The sequence below is a fragment of the Scylla paramamosain genome, chromosome 43, assembly GCF_035594125.1.
Source record: "Scylla paramamosain isolate STU-SP2022 chromosome 43, ASM3559412v1, whole genome shotgun sequence".
Classification (NCBI taxonomy): Eukaryota; Metazoa; Arthropoda; class Malacostraca; order Decapoda; family Portunidae; genus Scylla; species Scylla paramamosain.
The window spans coordinates 7481138-7497283 of NC_087193.1; the positions used below are offsets into that span (position 1 = coordinate 7481138).

The following is a 16146-nucleotide window of genomic DNA, read 5'->3' on the forward strand; positions in this document are numbered from 1 at the left end:
TCTCTCTCTCTCTCTCTCTCTCTCTCTCTCTCTCTCTCTCTCTCTCTCATTGTTTCTTTCCATATTTTGTTTTCTTCTAGTCAATCCAGGATAATGAAAGAAATGATGGTGACGGTGATAGCGTATGCAAGAAGGGAAATACAGTGTTACTAATCATAATAAATAAATAAGTAAATTTACATACATACATACATGCATACATGCATGCATATATATATATATATATATATATATATATATATATATATATATATATATATATATATATATATATATATATATATATATATATATATATATATATATATATATATAAAATTTAATTTATCGGAGTGAGACAGACCGGTCTAGAAATTAATACGAGTATGTATCTCATTTACTTGTGATCCTTCAGGTGGGGGTGAGCAACAACTCTACCAACCTCAACACCAGCACCAGCAGTACTACCGCCAGCAAACCTTGAGCCATGGCCAGAGTGGCCCGGTCAGCTATCAAAACCTTCAGGCAGCGAAGGAGGAAGCCAATCATTTCAAGGAGAGTCTAAGGATGATGAACATCGCGGTTCAGTCTGCCGAAAGGGATGAAGCAAATGCAAAGGCAAGATCAGAAATGTTTCACCAGGAGCTTTCTCATTGCCTAAATGAAAGCCCAGAGTATTTGGCCTATACACGAATTGAACAAAAAGTACGGAGGTTCATAAAGGACCTTACCTGCTGCTCCTGCTGCTGCGGCTTTAGGAATGCTACACATAAGAGGAAGCATGTGTCCACTACCCTTTATCAGTTATAATTTTGTTTCAGCGCTTGACAACAGCTAAGTTTGCTAGTTTTAGTGCTCTCTCTCTCTCTCTCTCTCTCTCTCTCTCTCTCTCTCTCTCTCTCTCTCTCTCTCTCTCTCTCTCTCTCTCTCTCTCTTTCTTTCTCTCTTAGTAGTTGCTTTTGTCATCTATAAACACACCCAAGTACTTTATTTTGTCAGTCAGTACCGTGATTATTTTCCGTTTATTGTGGCTTGTCAGTCCTGTGTCATAGCGCTGTGTTGCCCCTTAGTCTGTTCATCTCGAGGGCCTTTATTACCAAACGCCGCGTCGTCTCACCTCTGCTCCCTTGAACCCTTTCACTGGGACAAGCAACACTAGGCGCAATACATGAAGTCTTTGCAGTTACAGGCAGTTCAATGATTAGAGGTATTTTCAAGAGTGGCAATGACTGTAGTGATATTTTAATAGTGATTCAACTTCATCAGTGGGGAAACAGTATGAGAGCCTTACTAATAGTACTTGTGGCCTTCGGAGAACAACTGAGGGGAGTATGAACCATCTATGAACGCTGACTTGAACCACACTCTTTGTTTATGTGCACTGCATTATTCAGTACTATTATTATTATTATTATTATTATTATTATTATTATTATCATTATTATTATTATTATTGTTATTATTATTATTATTATTATTATTATTATTATTATTATTATTATTATTATTATTATTGTTATTATTATTACTATTTATTTATTTATTTATTTATTTATTTAATCTTATTTATTATTATTATTATTATCTTTTATTATTGACTTTTTTTTATTGATTTACTTATTTGTTTATTTATTTTAGATTATCGTCAGCTTCTCAGATGCTTGATCTACGTAGGTTGGCTTATCAGCTGTTCACACTCTTGCCAGGTGTTGGGTAGAGCGTTGATGCTTGAATGTATTGAGTTGGTGTCATTTTATCAGTATCATGAAGATTTACCTCCTCTGCTTTGTTATCCACGCCTAACGTTCATGTTTTTTTTTTTTTTTTTTTTTTTTTACTTATTTTAAACTTTTATACATGCAAACCACAGTTTTACTTGTATTTAAAAAAATGTTAAATAATGCTATGCTTATGCTGATTAGTGTTTGCTTTATCCTGCTGGTTAGTGTTATCCTTTATTCCTTTAAAGAGCATTGAACCTGTGGAATGTGTAACACTGGGACCGCGAAGTGTGGCTAAGTATGATGATTGGTTATGGTGTGGTTGAATGTGATGGTGGACGCACTGATAATGGAAATAGACGGAGGATGGACCAAGTGGGGCAGGTCATGTGGGTGGAGTCTAAAAGAGGCCAATCACAAGAAAACAGCCTTCCTTACACATCGTCACTCAATACATGAAGCAGGATTGCTGTTGGATTTACTGTACCAGACTTTTATACGTAAGATGGGCACTGTCCAAGTATGTATATATATATATATATATATATATATATATATATATATATATATATATATATATATATATATATATATATATATATATATATATATATATATATATATATATATATATATATATATATATATACGGGTGAAAGTAGAAAGTCTTATGCAGCGATACCATGGAAGGAGAGGCAATTAAGAGTAGTTAGCATGAAAAATAGCGGTACAAGATAGCAAGACCTCTCCGTTACAACGGCACAGTTCCTATGTGTTGTTTGCTTCAACTTTTTATTTATTTATCTATCTATCTATCTGTCTATCTATCTATCTACCTATCTATCTATCTATCTATCTATCTATCTTTCTATATATCTATCTGTCTGTCTATCTATATTTCCCTAACAAAGGATTGAGGAGCAATCCTCGTATCTATCTAACTATCTATCTATCTATCTATATGTCTATCTGTCTGTCTATCTATTTCCCTAACAAAAGACTGAGGAGCAATCCTGCCAGCTGTCACGCAAAGATCAAGATCAAGGCACTAAAAAATCAGCTGAGAGGACGCCTACCCGTGCATTACTTCCCTGATTTCCTTTATTCCTCATCACCAACACTTTTCTCAAGCTGCAACCCGTGGCAGGTGCAGCGAGGACGCCTTTCCCGCCAGGTGAGAGTAAATACTGATGTGAGGGAGGGAAGGGAAGGCAATAAAAGGACAAAACAGGAGTGAGGAAAGAGAAGGAAAGGAAGGCGTTTCATTGGTGATTTTTTTTTTTTTTTTTTTTTTAGCTTATACGGATCACTGTGTCATCTTGCCCCTAACAACAATTCATTATTTTGCATATTTATCAGGTAATACTGAAATAACATTAGCATTTTCATCCGAGAGCTAGGTCAGGTTTTAGATTCATTCAGTTCACTAATTTCTCCGTCGATCCCTTCTTTGTTTATGTAGATTATGATTTGATAAAAAGAAAAAAAAATAATAATTTTGCCCATAAATAAAGGATTAGTGTCTCGTAATTATTAAGCTAAGGTTACTTCAACGATATCTGTGTTTTTTTTCCAAGAGTCAGTTACCGTATAAGTATAGGTCAGATTCTAAAGGCCAAATATTTAAGCAAAAGATTGGGGGATCGACCTGAACACAGGGATCGAAAATGCAGGAATCCAAGCGTATGATATGGAATTCTGTCTAGTTTAACAAGAAACAAAAAAAAAAAAAAAAAAAAAACAAGATGCCTGTCAGAGAAGTATCTTGAAACCTCTCCCTTGAAAGAGTAAGCCATAGGACACACAAAATCAAGCATAGTGCTCCAGAATTTATCACTAAAAGGCATGAGAGAGTGAGAATACTGGTTAACTCTTGCATCAGGGAGCTGGACAGGACAGAATGCAAATCTTTCTTTTCTTTCTTTTTTTTTTTTTCTAGCTCTCTGTATTTCATTGTTTCATTCTCTATTCACTTATTTACCAAATTTGTTAATCATTTCTTGTGCCCTCTTAGTCTTGGTGTGTGTGTTTGTGTGTGTGTGTGTGTGTGTGTGTGTGTGTGTGTGTGTGTGTGTGAGTTAAATGGTGTTTTTTGTGAAGTCCTGGGGTATTTTTGGTCTGTTTTTTCAGGTATTTAACTGTGTTTTGGGGGAAAATTACTTTACCTAGGGGTCAGAGTCAGATACACAAAAAAATCAAGGAGTGGGAGTCCAGTGTCACAGTTACTGACTCAACAGTCATGGACCTTATGACCAAAACTAAATACTCTAATTGTTCTCTTTTCCTTTGATGTCTTAGTTTTGGGAGTCACTTAAGTACAGATGACTTACCAACCTAATAAAGTGTTTCCATTTTCTTAGAGAGGAAGAAAGCAAACTGAGATAATGATGGGCGGGAAGGAAGAGAAACAGACAAGCCCAGTACAGAATAAGGAACAGGAGAAGAAGGAAGAGGAACAAGTACAAGATAAACAAGAGAAGAAGGAAGAAGAATTTAAAGAAAAGAAAGCAGAAGGAAAGAAAGGAAGTGAAGGAGCAGTAAAGAAGGAAGTGGAAGATGAAGAAGAGGATTCAGAGGAGGAGGAAGAGGAAGAGCCCAAGCTGAAGTATGAGAGAGTGTGTGGTGATCTGCGTGACATTCTGAAGAGAGATGCTGCCACTTGTATTGCTGCTAACTCAAAGGTGAGACTCTTGATTGGGAACACTGCTGGAGACCTTACTACATTATTAATATTATTATCATTTTTATTGTAGAGAACAGTCTCATTATAAAAGGGGCCAGGTGTAAACTAGTGTATGCTATCGAGCCTTGCTGTGGATGTGTGTGGCCAGTGGTGCTGTGCCTGGCATCCTGACATATATTATGGTGGGCCACAAGACTCTCCCTCTCCACCAGGGGATGACAGGGGTAGGAGTGTAAATGGTGTGTCTGAATGTGTGGTACCTTGTCTGGGTTGCCCTGTGTGGGATTCCCAGCCAGGTATATAGATAGATTATTATTATTATTATTATTATTATTATTATTATTATTATTATTATTATTATTATTATTATTACTGGTGATGTTAATTTCTATCATTTCAAAGTTTCAGATATTGAGAATCCCATACAGAATCTGGAAAAATATAAAAAGGAATGGAGTTAAATGTCAAATCAAGCATCGGTGTTGCTCTGCTTAATAGTGGTTAGGATATTAACAAAGGGAAAACTATAACAGTGAATTAAGATGAACATTCTCTCTCTCTCTCTCTCTCTCTCTCTCTCTCTCTCTCTCTCTCTCTCTCTCTCTCTCTCTCTCTCTCTCTCTCTCTCTCTCTCTCTCTCTCTCTCTCTCTCTCTCTCTCTCTCTCTCTCTCTCTCTCTCACTTTGTTTTATTTGCTTGAGTTACAAAAATTCAGGTAATGCCTAACACATTTGTAAATGACAATAAACAACTTTTTAGGCCAAAGATGGCTGTTTTACACTAGTGCATTTAAAGGACAGACCTGAGAGAAATTGTATCGTAAGTAATGATAATGAAAATAACACAAACAATAATAATTAATAAAACTGTCTGTGTGGCTCCCTGTCTCTCTCTCAGCTGATCATCGTGGGCACCAGCTGGGGTAGAATACACGTCCTTGACCACCAGGGGAACAAGGTGCGAGAGTTTGCCCCTCACAACTCCCCGGTGACCCAGCTTGACCTTGATGCCAATGGGGACTACATCGCTTCCTGCTGCCACGACAGAAGGGTGTGTGTTGATGCCTGCTTGCTGCTGACTGAGTTGTGTTAGTGCAGTCTGCTGTGGTGTAAAAGAATGCTTGGAAAATCCTGTTAATGTGTCTACTGTTTTATTCATTTGTTTATTTATTGCTGGCACGATAGAAGGGTGTGTGTTGATGTCTGCTTGGTGTTGATGCAGTCTGCTGTGGTGTAAAAAATTGGATTTATGCTTGTATTGTTGTAAATGTACCTATTTGTTTATCTGTTTATTTACTCATTACAATTCAGAGTTAAAGAAGAATATAGTACTGTAGTGGTTTTGTGTGTGTGTGTGTGTGTGTGTGTGTGTGTGTGTGAATATTGGTCATGAGAAGAAATTAATAAGAATTGAAATATGTAATTATGTCACTTGTTAATAACATGTCTGTTGCTACTACTACAACTTTCATTACTACTACTACTATTACTACAATAACTTCTATCACTATTACTACTACTACCACTCTTATTGCTATTATTTCTACAACTACTATTACTACAAGTACTACTACTACTTTTACTACAACCACCACTACCACCACCACTCCCATCCCCAGGTCGTTGTGCAGGGGCTCTACACATCTGAGAACTCCCACACCCTGGTCCTGGAGGCTCCTGTGCGCTGTGTGACCCTGGACCCCATGTATTATAAGCCCAGATCTGGCCGTCGTTTTGTTGTCGGTGAGAGAGAGAGGGGAAGGACAGTTGGGAGTGATTGTGGTTTGTAAATATTGTGTATGGCTATTAGTTAAGGAGAGAGAGAGAGAGAGAGAGAGAAAAAAAAAATTGTGTATTTATTGTGCCCATGAAAGTTTGTGAAATATTGAATTAGTTTTATTGTTCTCAATATAACTACTACTACTACTACTACTACTACTACTACTACTACTACTACTATTACTACTACTACACTACTACTACTACTATTACTACGGCTACCCCTATTCTTACTACCACCACCACCACATCCTTCCAGGCACCACCAAGCTGATCCTGTACGAGAAAGCCTTGTTTGGTCAGCTGAGGAGTTCAGTGCTGGCAGAGGGGGGTGGGGCAGGGCCGGTGAGGGCCATGCGGTGGGCTGGGCAGTTCCTCGCCTGGGCCACGGACTCTGGGGTGCGAGTAACAGACATGGCCACCAAGAGCATCATCACACTTATCAAGAGGGATCATAGTCTTGCGTGAGTGTTTTGTGTGTGTGTGTGTGTGTGTGTGTGTGTGTGTGTGTGTGTGTGTGTGTGTGTGTGTGTGTGTGTGTTTATTTAGGTATTTATTTATTTGTTTTTAGTGTGTTTTTTGTGTGTGTGTTTTCAGCATGAGTGGATTTTTTAGCGTGTTTCAGTGGTTTTCAGTGTTTATGTTCAATGTGAGTGTTTGAGGGCTACACATGGCAGTCTCTTTACAGAACATGCCTCCTTTCACCTATCGTCCTTATAGAAGTGAAATGGTAAAGTCTCAGGTTTTGCAAGGAGACTGTCAGCAGACCAGAGGGGTTAAGACTAAGAAAAACATGGAGGCAGTGTGAGAGAATACAGTGTTACTCTGCTTATGATACAATGTACCATCACTGTCACCACCTTCACAACAGCAATGACAATTGATCTACCCAATCCTAACCCCTACTACTACTACTACAACCATGACAATTAATCTCTCTTTGAAGCCTTCCAGGTGAACAGTACCTACCACACCTGTGCTGGGCTAATGAGCAGACACTCATGGTGGGCTGGGGTGATTCCATCAAGGTGTGCAGGGTGCGAGTGCGTTCCACCCCACACTCACCGCACCTCACGCCTGCACCTGTTTCTTTGCCTCTACACTACTTGGAGATTGGTGAGTGTGTTGTTGTAAGTAAAGAGGGCGTGTTGAGTGATTTTAGAGTCTGTTCGAGTTGGTATAGTGACGGCAGACAAATGGAATAGGCTCAGCAATCAGGTTAGTAGTGGTGAGTCATTTGGGAGCTTTATAGAATTACACAAATTTATGGATGAAATGAGAGGTGGAAATGGATATGTAGGAATGTTTCTTACAGGGACTGCCACGTGTAGGCCTGATGGCTTCTTGCAGCTTTCCTTATTTTTTTTTGTGTTCTTGAAATAATGCACATAGCAGCTTGCCTTACCTACTTATGTTCTTACTAGACACAACACCCCTATGGTAACAATACTAACATTTTTACCCTCAGTGTTTATGTTCACCACTGACTTCTACGTGTGTGGATTGGGGCCGCTGGACGAACACGTGGTGGTGCTGGCCTACAACAAGCGCACAGACCGCCAGCAGGCCAGTCTTGGGTTGGACTCCCGGCGGCCACAGATCAGGGTGCTGGAGCCTCTGCAGGGCACGTTTGAGGAACTCTCCATGGATGTGCTGGAAACACGAGGCTACCAGGAGTACTTGCCTGCGAATTATCATCTTGGTGTGTGTGTGTGTGTGTGTGTGTGTGTGTGTTGTCTTGTATTGTATTAAGGTTACAGTTCAGAAATGCTTTGCTCTTACACCAAAACTATTTTCAGATGCCACAGAGATGATTAGCTGGGTTCTCAAGGATGTTTTTCCTGTTAATAGTGTAGAAATCTTGTTAATCTGTCACTAGAATTGTTGATTGAAACATGCTTAAAAACCTGTGAAACTTGAGCTTGAGCCTTTTGAAAGTAGTGGAGGCAGGTGCTGGAGTGTTTCAGAAAATGGTCCCAAGTCAGTCATATTGCCTTCCATTGCTGATTCTGTGTTATTGCATTCACTTTGAAACTGCTCTTCTTATCCTTATTCCAGTACTTATTTTTGCCTCCTCTTTTATATATTTATTTATTTTTTTTTACAATCTCCTGCTCCTCCTCCTCCTCCTCCTCCTCTTCACAGGGCAGGACAAAGCTATCTGGGAGAAATGATAGTAGTAACAATATTCTAAATTATATAATAAATAAAATAATGATGATGTGTAAACAAAACATGATTACTAGCTTTTCCTTCCTCCTCCTCCTCCTCCTCCTCCTCCTCCTCCTCCTCCTCCTTCTCCTCCTCCTCCTCCTCCTCCTCCTCCTCCTCCTCCTCCTCCTTCTCCTCCTCCTCCTCCTCCTCCTCCTCCTCCTCCTCCTCCTCCTCCTCCTCCTCCTCCATAGAGTGCCTGGTGGAGGACAAGCAGTTTTACATCGTGTGCCCCCAGGACATAGTGGTTGCCAAGCCCCGCAGTGCTGACGACCGCATGGAGTGGCTGCTGGAGCACAACAAGTATGCCGAGGCTCTGGAGGTGAGGGCGTGTCCTTGCTGGTGTCCTTGCTTGTGCCCTTGCTGAGTTCAATTTTGTATCCATCTAAAGTGTCTTGTTTGTGTTGCTTATGTTTACTTGTGGTGGTAAATAATAGGATTTTGTTTTGTTTTTTCACTAGTTTTTGTTGCCTGTGGCCGAAACTCACATATGCGAGAGAAAATAATTGTAATAAGTAATGAAATGGTGTAAGTATTGATAGCCTTTTTCCAAGGACATTACACACTTCTTATCAACTGAACCGCAGCATAAATCCTTGTTAGCTATTCTCACTGGGGTTATCATCATCTTAACATGCTTCCAGGCTGTTACTCCTTATTGCTCTAGTAAACTCTGGAACTCCCTGCCTGCTTCTGTATTTCCTCCTTCCTATGACTTGAACTTTTTAAGAGGGAGGTTTCAAGACACTTACCCTCCAATTTTGGATGATCCTTTTTGACCTCTCTTTAATCCTTTGACTGCAACATGGTACACCTTTCCCGAATCACCAATCGCTCTGAGACATCTTTATTTGTTCTACAGCCACATCCAATCTTTGAACTGGGAAGAAATTGCAAAATTAATACTTTTCATTGCTAACTTTCTTGTCAATGCTTATAAAGACTTCACATGTTGCTTCTGGTTCTGCTAATTGTATCACATCGCAGTGAAAGGGTTAAAGACAAGTGTTATGTGGGCCTTTTATTTTGTACTTTTTGTTGCCCTTGGCCAATACTTCTCTTATATTAAAAAAATGAAAAATAAACTAATAAATACCACGTCCTTCCCTCCCCAGCTGGTTAAGGCATCCAGGGAGGTGCGGCAACACACAGTCCTCAGTGTGGGCCAGGCCTACATCGACCACCTGATGAGTGTGCACAGATACCAGGAGGCAGCCAAGATGTGCACTGAGATACTGGGTGTGTGTGTGTGTGTGTGTGTGTGTGTGTGTGTGTGTGTGTGTGTGTGTGTGTGTGTGTGTGTGTGTGTGTGTGTGTTGTATAAGTGGTTGTTGGTTTGATGTAAGATTGTAGAATAAATGAAATGGCTCTTGTTTTCCTCCTATTTAGATTTCTAAAAGTGGTGGTGATAGTAGTGCTAGTAGTAGTAGTAGTAGTAGTAGTAGTAGTAGTAGTAGTAGTATTCTGAACTATATGATAAATGGAATAATAATGATAAAGATGATAATGTGTAAACAGAACATAATAACTTTTCATTTCTCCTCCTCCTCCTCCTCCTGTTTCTTCTTTCACTCCCCTTTCTTCTATTGTTCCTCCTAATCCAACTCCTCCCCCTCTTCCTACTAAATTACAAACTTTCCTCTGTAATCCTTTTGCTCCTGTTTGTTCCATTTCTATCCTCCTCCTCCTCCTCCTCCTCCTCCTCCTCCTCCTCCTCCTCCTCCTCCTCCTCCTCCTCCTCCTCCTCCTCCTCCTCCTCAGGGCAGGACAAAGCACTGTGGGAGCAGGCTGTGGTGTGGTTTAACAGGGCCAGACAACTTAGGGTGCTCAGTCCACACTTACCCCAGGGTGAAGGGCTTTACCTCGACCCTGCAGTGTACCAGACCGTCCTGCTTGACCTCCTGCACAGTGACCACCAGGTAGGCACGCAGGAGAAGAGGTCAGGTTAGGTTAGGTTGGTGAAAGTTTGTCATGGTTTGGTTTGGTTTTAAGTTAGGTTTGGGTAAGATTACTTTTCTTTAAGTCTCTCTCTCTCTCTCTCTCATCCCTCCATCTGTCCATCTCTCCTCAGGGCTTCCTCCAGGTGGTGCAGCAGTGGTCGGGTCACTTGTACAACGTGCCCTACATCATCAATGCAGTGCTGGAGTTGCTGGCTCGTAACACCAACAACCTTACCTTGCTGAGAGCCCTGGCACACCTCTACTCCAATATTGACAAGCATGACAAGGCCCTCGCTATCTACCTGAAGTAAGGCATTGTATTCACCTGCTTCTTTTCACCTAGTTATTTTCATTTTTTTGATGTGTGTGTGTGTATTTTTGTGCTTTTTATTTAATTTCTTATTTTTCTCTCTATATATCCTTCTATATTTATTCTAGTCCAGTATCCCTCCTTCATAATTGGAAAGAAAAGGTCCTGTTTCATTATCAGTTTATTTTACATGTTTATTTTCCCTCGCTGATGAAGTACGTGGCCAGCTGTGCTATGCTTAAGCTCCTTGGGTCCACCAGGGGCTGACGAGGCTAAGAGTATGAAAGATGTGTGTATGTGTGAGTGTGTGGTAGATAGGTTGATAGATTTTCCCTTGTTGATTTGGATACTGTCTGAATCTGCCATTTTTTTATGTTTACAGTTGATGTCTTCGCAAGTCTCCATCTTTCTTCTTCTGTGGTCTTCTGTCTCATGTCCTCTTTCATATTCTGTCTCCTGGTTTTCTTTCCTTATCCTATAGTGTGTGTGTGTGTGTGTGTGTGTGTGTGTGTGTGTGTGTGCGCGTGCTTTCTTACGGGTGCTTTGAGTAAGATTATGAAGAAAGAAATAAAATAACAAATAAAAAACTACTTAAAGACAAAGAACATGTCAATCATCCAAGCACCTCATTAGCTAACACTACACATCCCTCCCCACCAATCAGACTGAAGCACACAGGCGTCTTCGCTCTGATTGGCCGCCACAACTTGTACAGCTGCGTGGCCAAGCATGTAGTGGACCTGATGACTCTGGACGCGGCTGCCACGCTGGAAATGTGCGTGCAGCATACAGATGCCGTGCCCCCGGAGAGTGTTACTGCCCCACTCACCAACCACCAGGAGTATTTGTACAAGGTGTGTTTGTGTGTGTGTGTGTGTGTATGTGAGAGAGAGAGAGTTATATTTTACTTAATAATCTCCCTAACTTTTTTTTATGTATTTATTTGTGTATTTATCATCCATTTATTTATTTATTTATTTTTTCACAGTAGTGTTAATTTAATGTGGATCAATTCAGAGTTATGGATTCAAATGGTACGTAAAAGAAAAAACAATTGATTTTAAACTAATAATTTTGATTTTGAGTGAACTAAAATTGACATGCATTATTTTCATGCCACAAGAACCTTCCCATTTAAAAGCAAACTCTGGCGAACCCTAACTCAGCATTCTGATGTATTTATTAGTTATTTTACTTATTTGTTTATTATTTTACTTTTTTGTACATTTATCTATTTATATTATTTTTAAGATTCTGACCTCGGGTAAAAGATTAAAAGAAAACTAAACAGTAACTTGCTGCTGACAAGTCTATCTCTTATAAACGTGTCTTCCTTGTCAAATTACTCCATTCTTGTGTGTGTGTGTGTGTGTGTGTGTGTGTGTGCTGCACATTACATGATAAGCTATGCCATAATATTTACTCTTCTCATTTTTCTTTCTGTTGTCTTCTCTTATGTTTCTTAATTCTTTCCTCTTCTTTCTTTTCTCCTCTTTCTTTTTATTTTACGTACTCTCTTGTTCCTCTTTTCTCTGTCATCCACACATAAACTCATATTAATGGCTTACCCCCAGAGAGAGAGAGAGAGAGAGAGAGAGAGAGAGAGAGAGAGAGAGAGAGAGAGAGAGAGAGAGAGAGAGAGACCCCATAACATAACACGCATATCCTTCAATCTTCCTCACCAAATGCCAAACACACCCACACTCAGACCAACACACCTCCATTATCCCCACAGTACCTGGACGCACTGTATGAGCACTGCCGGGACCTCAGCAAGCCATACCACACACTCCTTATCTCCCTCTATGCTGACTGGAACCGTCCCAAGCTGCTCCCTCTGCTGCTGCACTCCTCCTCCTACGACCTGGAGGCAGCTCTCAGGGTGTGCCAGTCACGGTGCCTCACTGTGGAGACTATTCATTTGTTAGGTGGGTGTCTGTGCATGTCTGTGTGTTGACTGCCTATGTATCACCAGTAAAAAAGGTATTGGTAGCCTTGGGTCAGATATGTGAAATGTTTTGTCTCTGGGTCAGTCTGTCATGTTGGTAGGCCTGTTTGTTTCACAGAAATGGTAGAGTTGCCATATATGTTACAGTGTAGGTTAGGGGTGTATGTTTCTATTTGGCACCTTGCACACCAGTAGTACCAACATATCTGTCATTTTCTGTAAATCATAGTTCATGTCTTGTATTTCCTTACACTGCTGAAGTGGTGACAGAGTAGACTGGTGTGACATGGTGAAAGTAGAGACTGCTAGTTGTGTTTACCTAGTTGTAGGGGTATACAGGAGTACTTGTGAAACAGAAAACTGATTAACATTACTGGAACAATGAAAGTAAACCAATTAATTGACTCATTTCATTGATTTAAGATGTTTTAGGTTAATCAGCCAATCAGTCTGCACTTACTTGTGTTTGTCATTAATATAAATTCTCAACATCTATCAGTATCACTTTCACATATACAGAATACATGCACAGGATCTCCTTATTTCCTCCCACTGCCAAATCTCTATAAGTGCTGCAAAAGACAACAAGCACAAATGAAGAGACAAAAGTACAGTGACACCCAAATATACATCATAGAAGTTCCTCATTTTCCCTCCAGCTAAATGCCTTTAATATATGAAATGCAGAAAACAACAAGCATGAGGAAAAGAACAGATGTGAAATGACACACAAATAAACATGCACAGGATCTCCTTATTTCCTGTCTCTGCCAAATATCTATAATAAATGTAATGCAAAAGGCAACAGAAGTGAAGGCAGATTGGCACCTCTGTACACCTTTTCCTTTGTTGTTGTTGTTGTTGTTGTTGTTGTTGTTGTTGCTACCCTTGCCCATCTGTTACATAAAAATATATATAAATAAAAAATAATGTGAAGTGATGACTGACACTTTCCTTCCTTCCAGACCGGACAGGGAACAGCCAGGAGTCCTTGCGTCTCATCCTGGAGGAGCAGCAGGACCTTCCCTGGGCAATACGGCTCTGCAAGGAACATGACGATGTTGATTTGTGGGGACAACTCATTAATTACTCCTTAGATAAACCTGGTGTGTGTTTGTTTGTGTGTGTGTGTGTGTGTGTGTGTGTGTGTGTGTGTGTGTCCAAGTGTTTTCTTTTTTTTCAGTGTAATGTGATCTCTCTCACTCTCAAGCACTCTTACTGAATCTAGTGACCTAATTCTTGCTAACTCTCACTCATTTGCCTTTAACACTATCTCACTCACTCACTCACTCACTCACTCACTCACTCACTCACTTACAAAACATTAATCTCATACTCTCACTGAATCACAATCTTATGCACATTATCACACACACACACACACACACACACACACACACACACACACACACACACACACACACACACACACACACACACACACACATCTCAACACCCATGTCTTCCTTCCAGAGTGCATCCGGCAGCTCCTGAACAACATTGGCACTCACATTGACCCCCTGCTCATCGTTCAGCGCATCCCTGAGGGCATGGAGATCCCAGGGCTGAGGGATGCGCTGGTTAAGATCCTTCACGATTATCATTTGCAGGTAAGACTCGGTGGGTGTTTGTTTATTATTATTGTTATTATGTTGTTATTTATGTATTTTTGTTATTTATTTATTTATTTTTTATTTATTTATTTATTTATTTATTTATTTATTTCATTTTTTTGCAGGTGGGACTTTGTGTTTGTTTATGTATTGTTGTTATGTAGTTATTTATTTATTTGTTTATTTATCTATTTGTTTATTTGTGTGTGTGTGTGTGTGTGTGTGTGTGTGTGTGTGTGTGTGTATGACGAGGAGAATAATGAAATGCATAAGAAATTGTAAAGAAAAGATTAAAAATATTCTTTCAGGTATCAGGATTGCCAAAAACAGCGTAAGGAAAAGATTTCTAAAATGTAGGTTAGTTTAGGTTAGTTTGTATGTATGTTAGTGTGTGTGTGTGTGTGTGTGTGTGTGTGTGTGTGTAGTGTATATGTGGAGGAGACTGACAAAATGCATAAAAATAGTAAAAAAAATAAATAAATACCTTTCAAGTTTCCAGATTTCAACAAAAGAATTCAAGAGTTTACTGGTGGAAGGAATGAAGGAGGGAAGACTGTGCTGAAATTCCTGCATCATAGAAATAAGAGCACACATTTTAGATCCATAAATAAGTGATAGTAACATACATTTTAGATCCATGAATAAATAATAGATGGGAGTGGAGACAATGCTTATAAATTTGTGGATCATAGAAATAAGAGCACACATTTTAGACACAGAAATAAATCATAGGTTATCAATAACACACACACACACACACACACACACACACACACACACACACACACACACACACACACACACACACACACACACACACACACACACATGCTATTATCCACACCCTTTCCCCGGCAGATTGAGTTACGAACAGGGTGTCAGCACATCCTGGTGGCAGACGGCAGCAACTTACTCAAGAAGAAGGTGGCGGCCCAGAATGTTGCAGTTCCTGTCTACCGTAAGAGAGAGAGAGAGAGAGAGAGAGAGAGAGAATGTGTGTATGGTAGCTTCTTGTAATCTTAGGTATTGTTTTTATATTTATTTTTCCTTAACTTTTTACTGTTTCCTTCTTTTCTTCCTTCTGTATTTCTCTCAGTTTTTTTTCTCCCTTCTATTGTTTCCTCCTTCCTCCTTCATTTCCTCCTTTACCTTTTTTTTTCCTTTTCTTCCTTCTATCTTTTTTTCTCTTCTTTCATTTCCTCCTACATTTCTTCCTTCTGTCTTTCTTTACCTTCCTTCTACATTTCTTCTTTCATTTCTTACTTCTACCTTTCTTCCTTCTGCCTTCTGTCTTTATTCCTTTATTTATTCATGTCTTATCTCCTCTTGGTATTCTCTTTCGATTACAACAGAGAGAAGAATCGTTGTCTATATAATTCCTGGGTTACATTAGTATATATTGTAATTCTCTCTCTCTCCAGGTGATACAGAGTGTGCTGCCTGTAACAAAAAAGTCCTCAACCACAGTAAGTATCTCTCTCTCTCTCTCTCTCTCTCTCTCTCTCTCTCTCTCTCTCTCTCTCTCTCTCTCTCTCTCTCTCTCTCTCTCATGATGTATAATTGGATTTGTATATCATCTTTATAAATTCTTAATATATATATATGCTCATTTGTATTTTCTTTCTCTTCCTCCTTCTCTTTCTTGTTGTATTTCATTTTATTTGTGTTTTTCTATGTTTTCTCCAAATTTATTCCATCATTTTTCTATCGCTTGCTTTTTACCTCATTTTACCTCCTTCTTTTTATGAACTTTTTTTTTCTTTTCAAATTATCCTCTCATTTTCATTTCATCTGTAATTCCTCTCTCTCTCTCTCTCTCTCTCTCTCTCTCTCTCTCTCTCTCTCTCTCTCTCTCTCTCTCTCTCTCTCTCTCTCTCTCTCTCTCTCTCTCTCTCTCTCTCTCTCTCTCTCTCTCTCTCTCTCTCTCTCTCTCTCTCTCTCTCTCTCTCTCTCTCTCTCTCTC

The 16146-nt window shown here is 39.6% G+C and overlaps 2 protein-coding genes across 3 annotated transcripts in view; both read left to right on the forward strand.

The window, feature by feature from the left end:
- Window positions 1-1894, forward strand: part of LOC135093713 (uncharacterized) — a 51862-nt gene extending 49968 nt beyond the window's left edge. For both annotated transcript variants that reach the window (XR_010263469.1, XM_063993244.1), the window contains exon 3: window positions 395-1894. Coding sequence is in view for 1 of the 2 variants with exons in the window: in XM_063993244.1 (XP_063849314.1) it covers window positions 395-789 (395 nt within the window). In the remaining variant the exon portion in view is untranslated. The remainder of the gene's footprint in view (window positions 1-394) is intronic.
- Window positions 1895-2718: 824 nt separating this feature from the next.
- Window positions 2719-16146, forward strand: part of LOC135093765 (vacuolar protein sorting-associated protein 41 homolog) — a 14754-nt gene continuing 1326 nt past the window's right edge. Inside the window, exons 1-17 of the mRNA XM_063993356.1 lie at window positions 2719-2874; window positions 4061-4381; window positions 5281-5433; window positions 6002-6125; window positions 6421-6625; window positions 7108-7277; window positions 7630-7863; window positions 8567-8694; window positions 9488-9611; window positions 10134-10291; window positions 10444-10619; window positions 11287-11476; window positions 12358-12550; window positions 13536-13676; window positions 14044-14180; window positions 15042-15141; window positions 15605-15649. Of these exons, the coding sequence (XP_063849426.1) occupies window positions 4085-4381; window positions 5281-5433; window positions 6002-6125; window positions 6421-6625; window positions 7108-7277; window positions 7630-7863; window positions 8567-8694; window positions 9488-9611; window positions 10134-10291; window positions 10444-10619; window positions 11287-11476; window positions 12358-12550; window positions 13536-13676; window positions 14044-14180; window positions 15042-15141; window positions 15605-15649 (2575 nt within the window). The 5' untranslated portion in view covers window positions 2719-2874; window positions 4061-4084. The remainder of the gene's footprint in view (window positions 2875-4060; window positions 4382-5280; window positions 5434-6001; window positions 6126-6420; window positions 6626-7107; window positions 7278-7629; window positions 7864-8566; window positions 8695-9487; window positions 9612-10133; window positions 10292-10443; window positions 10620-11286; window positions 11477-12357; window positions 12551-13535; window positions 13677-14043; window positions 14181-15041; window positions 15142-15604; window positions 15650-16146) is intronic.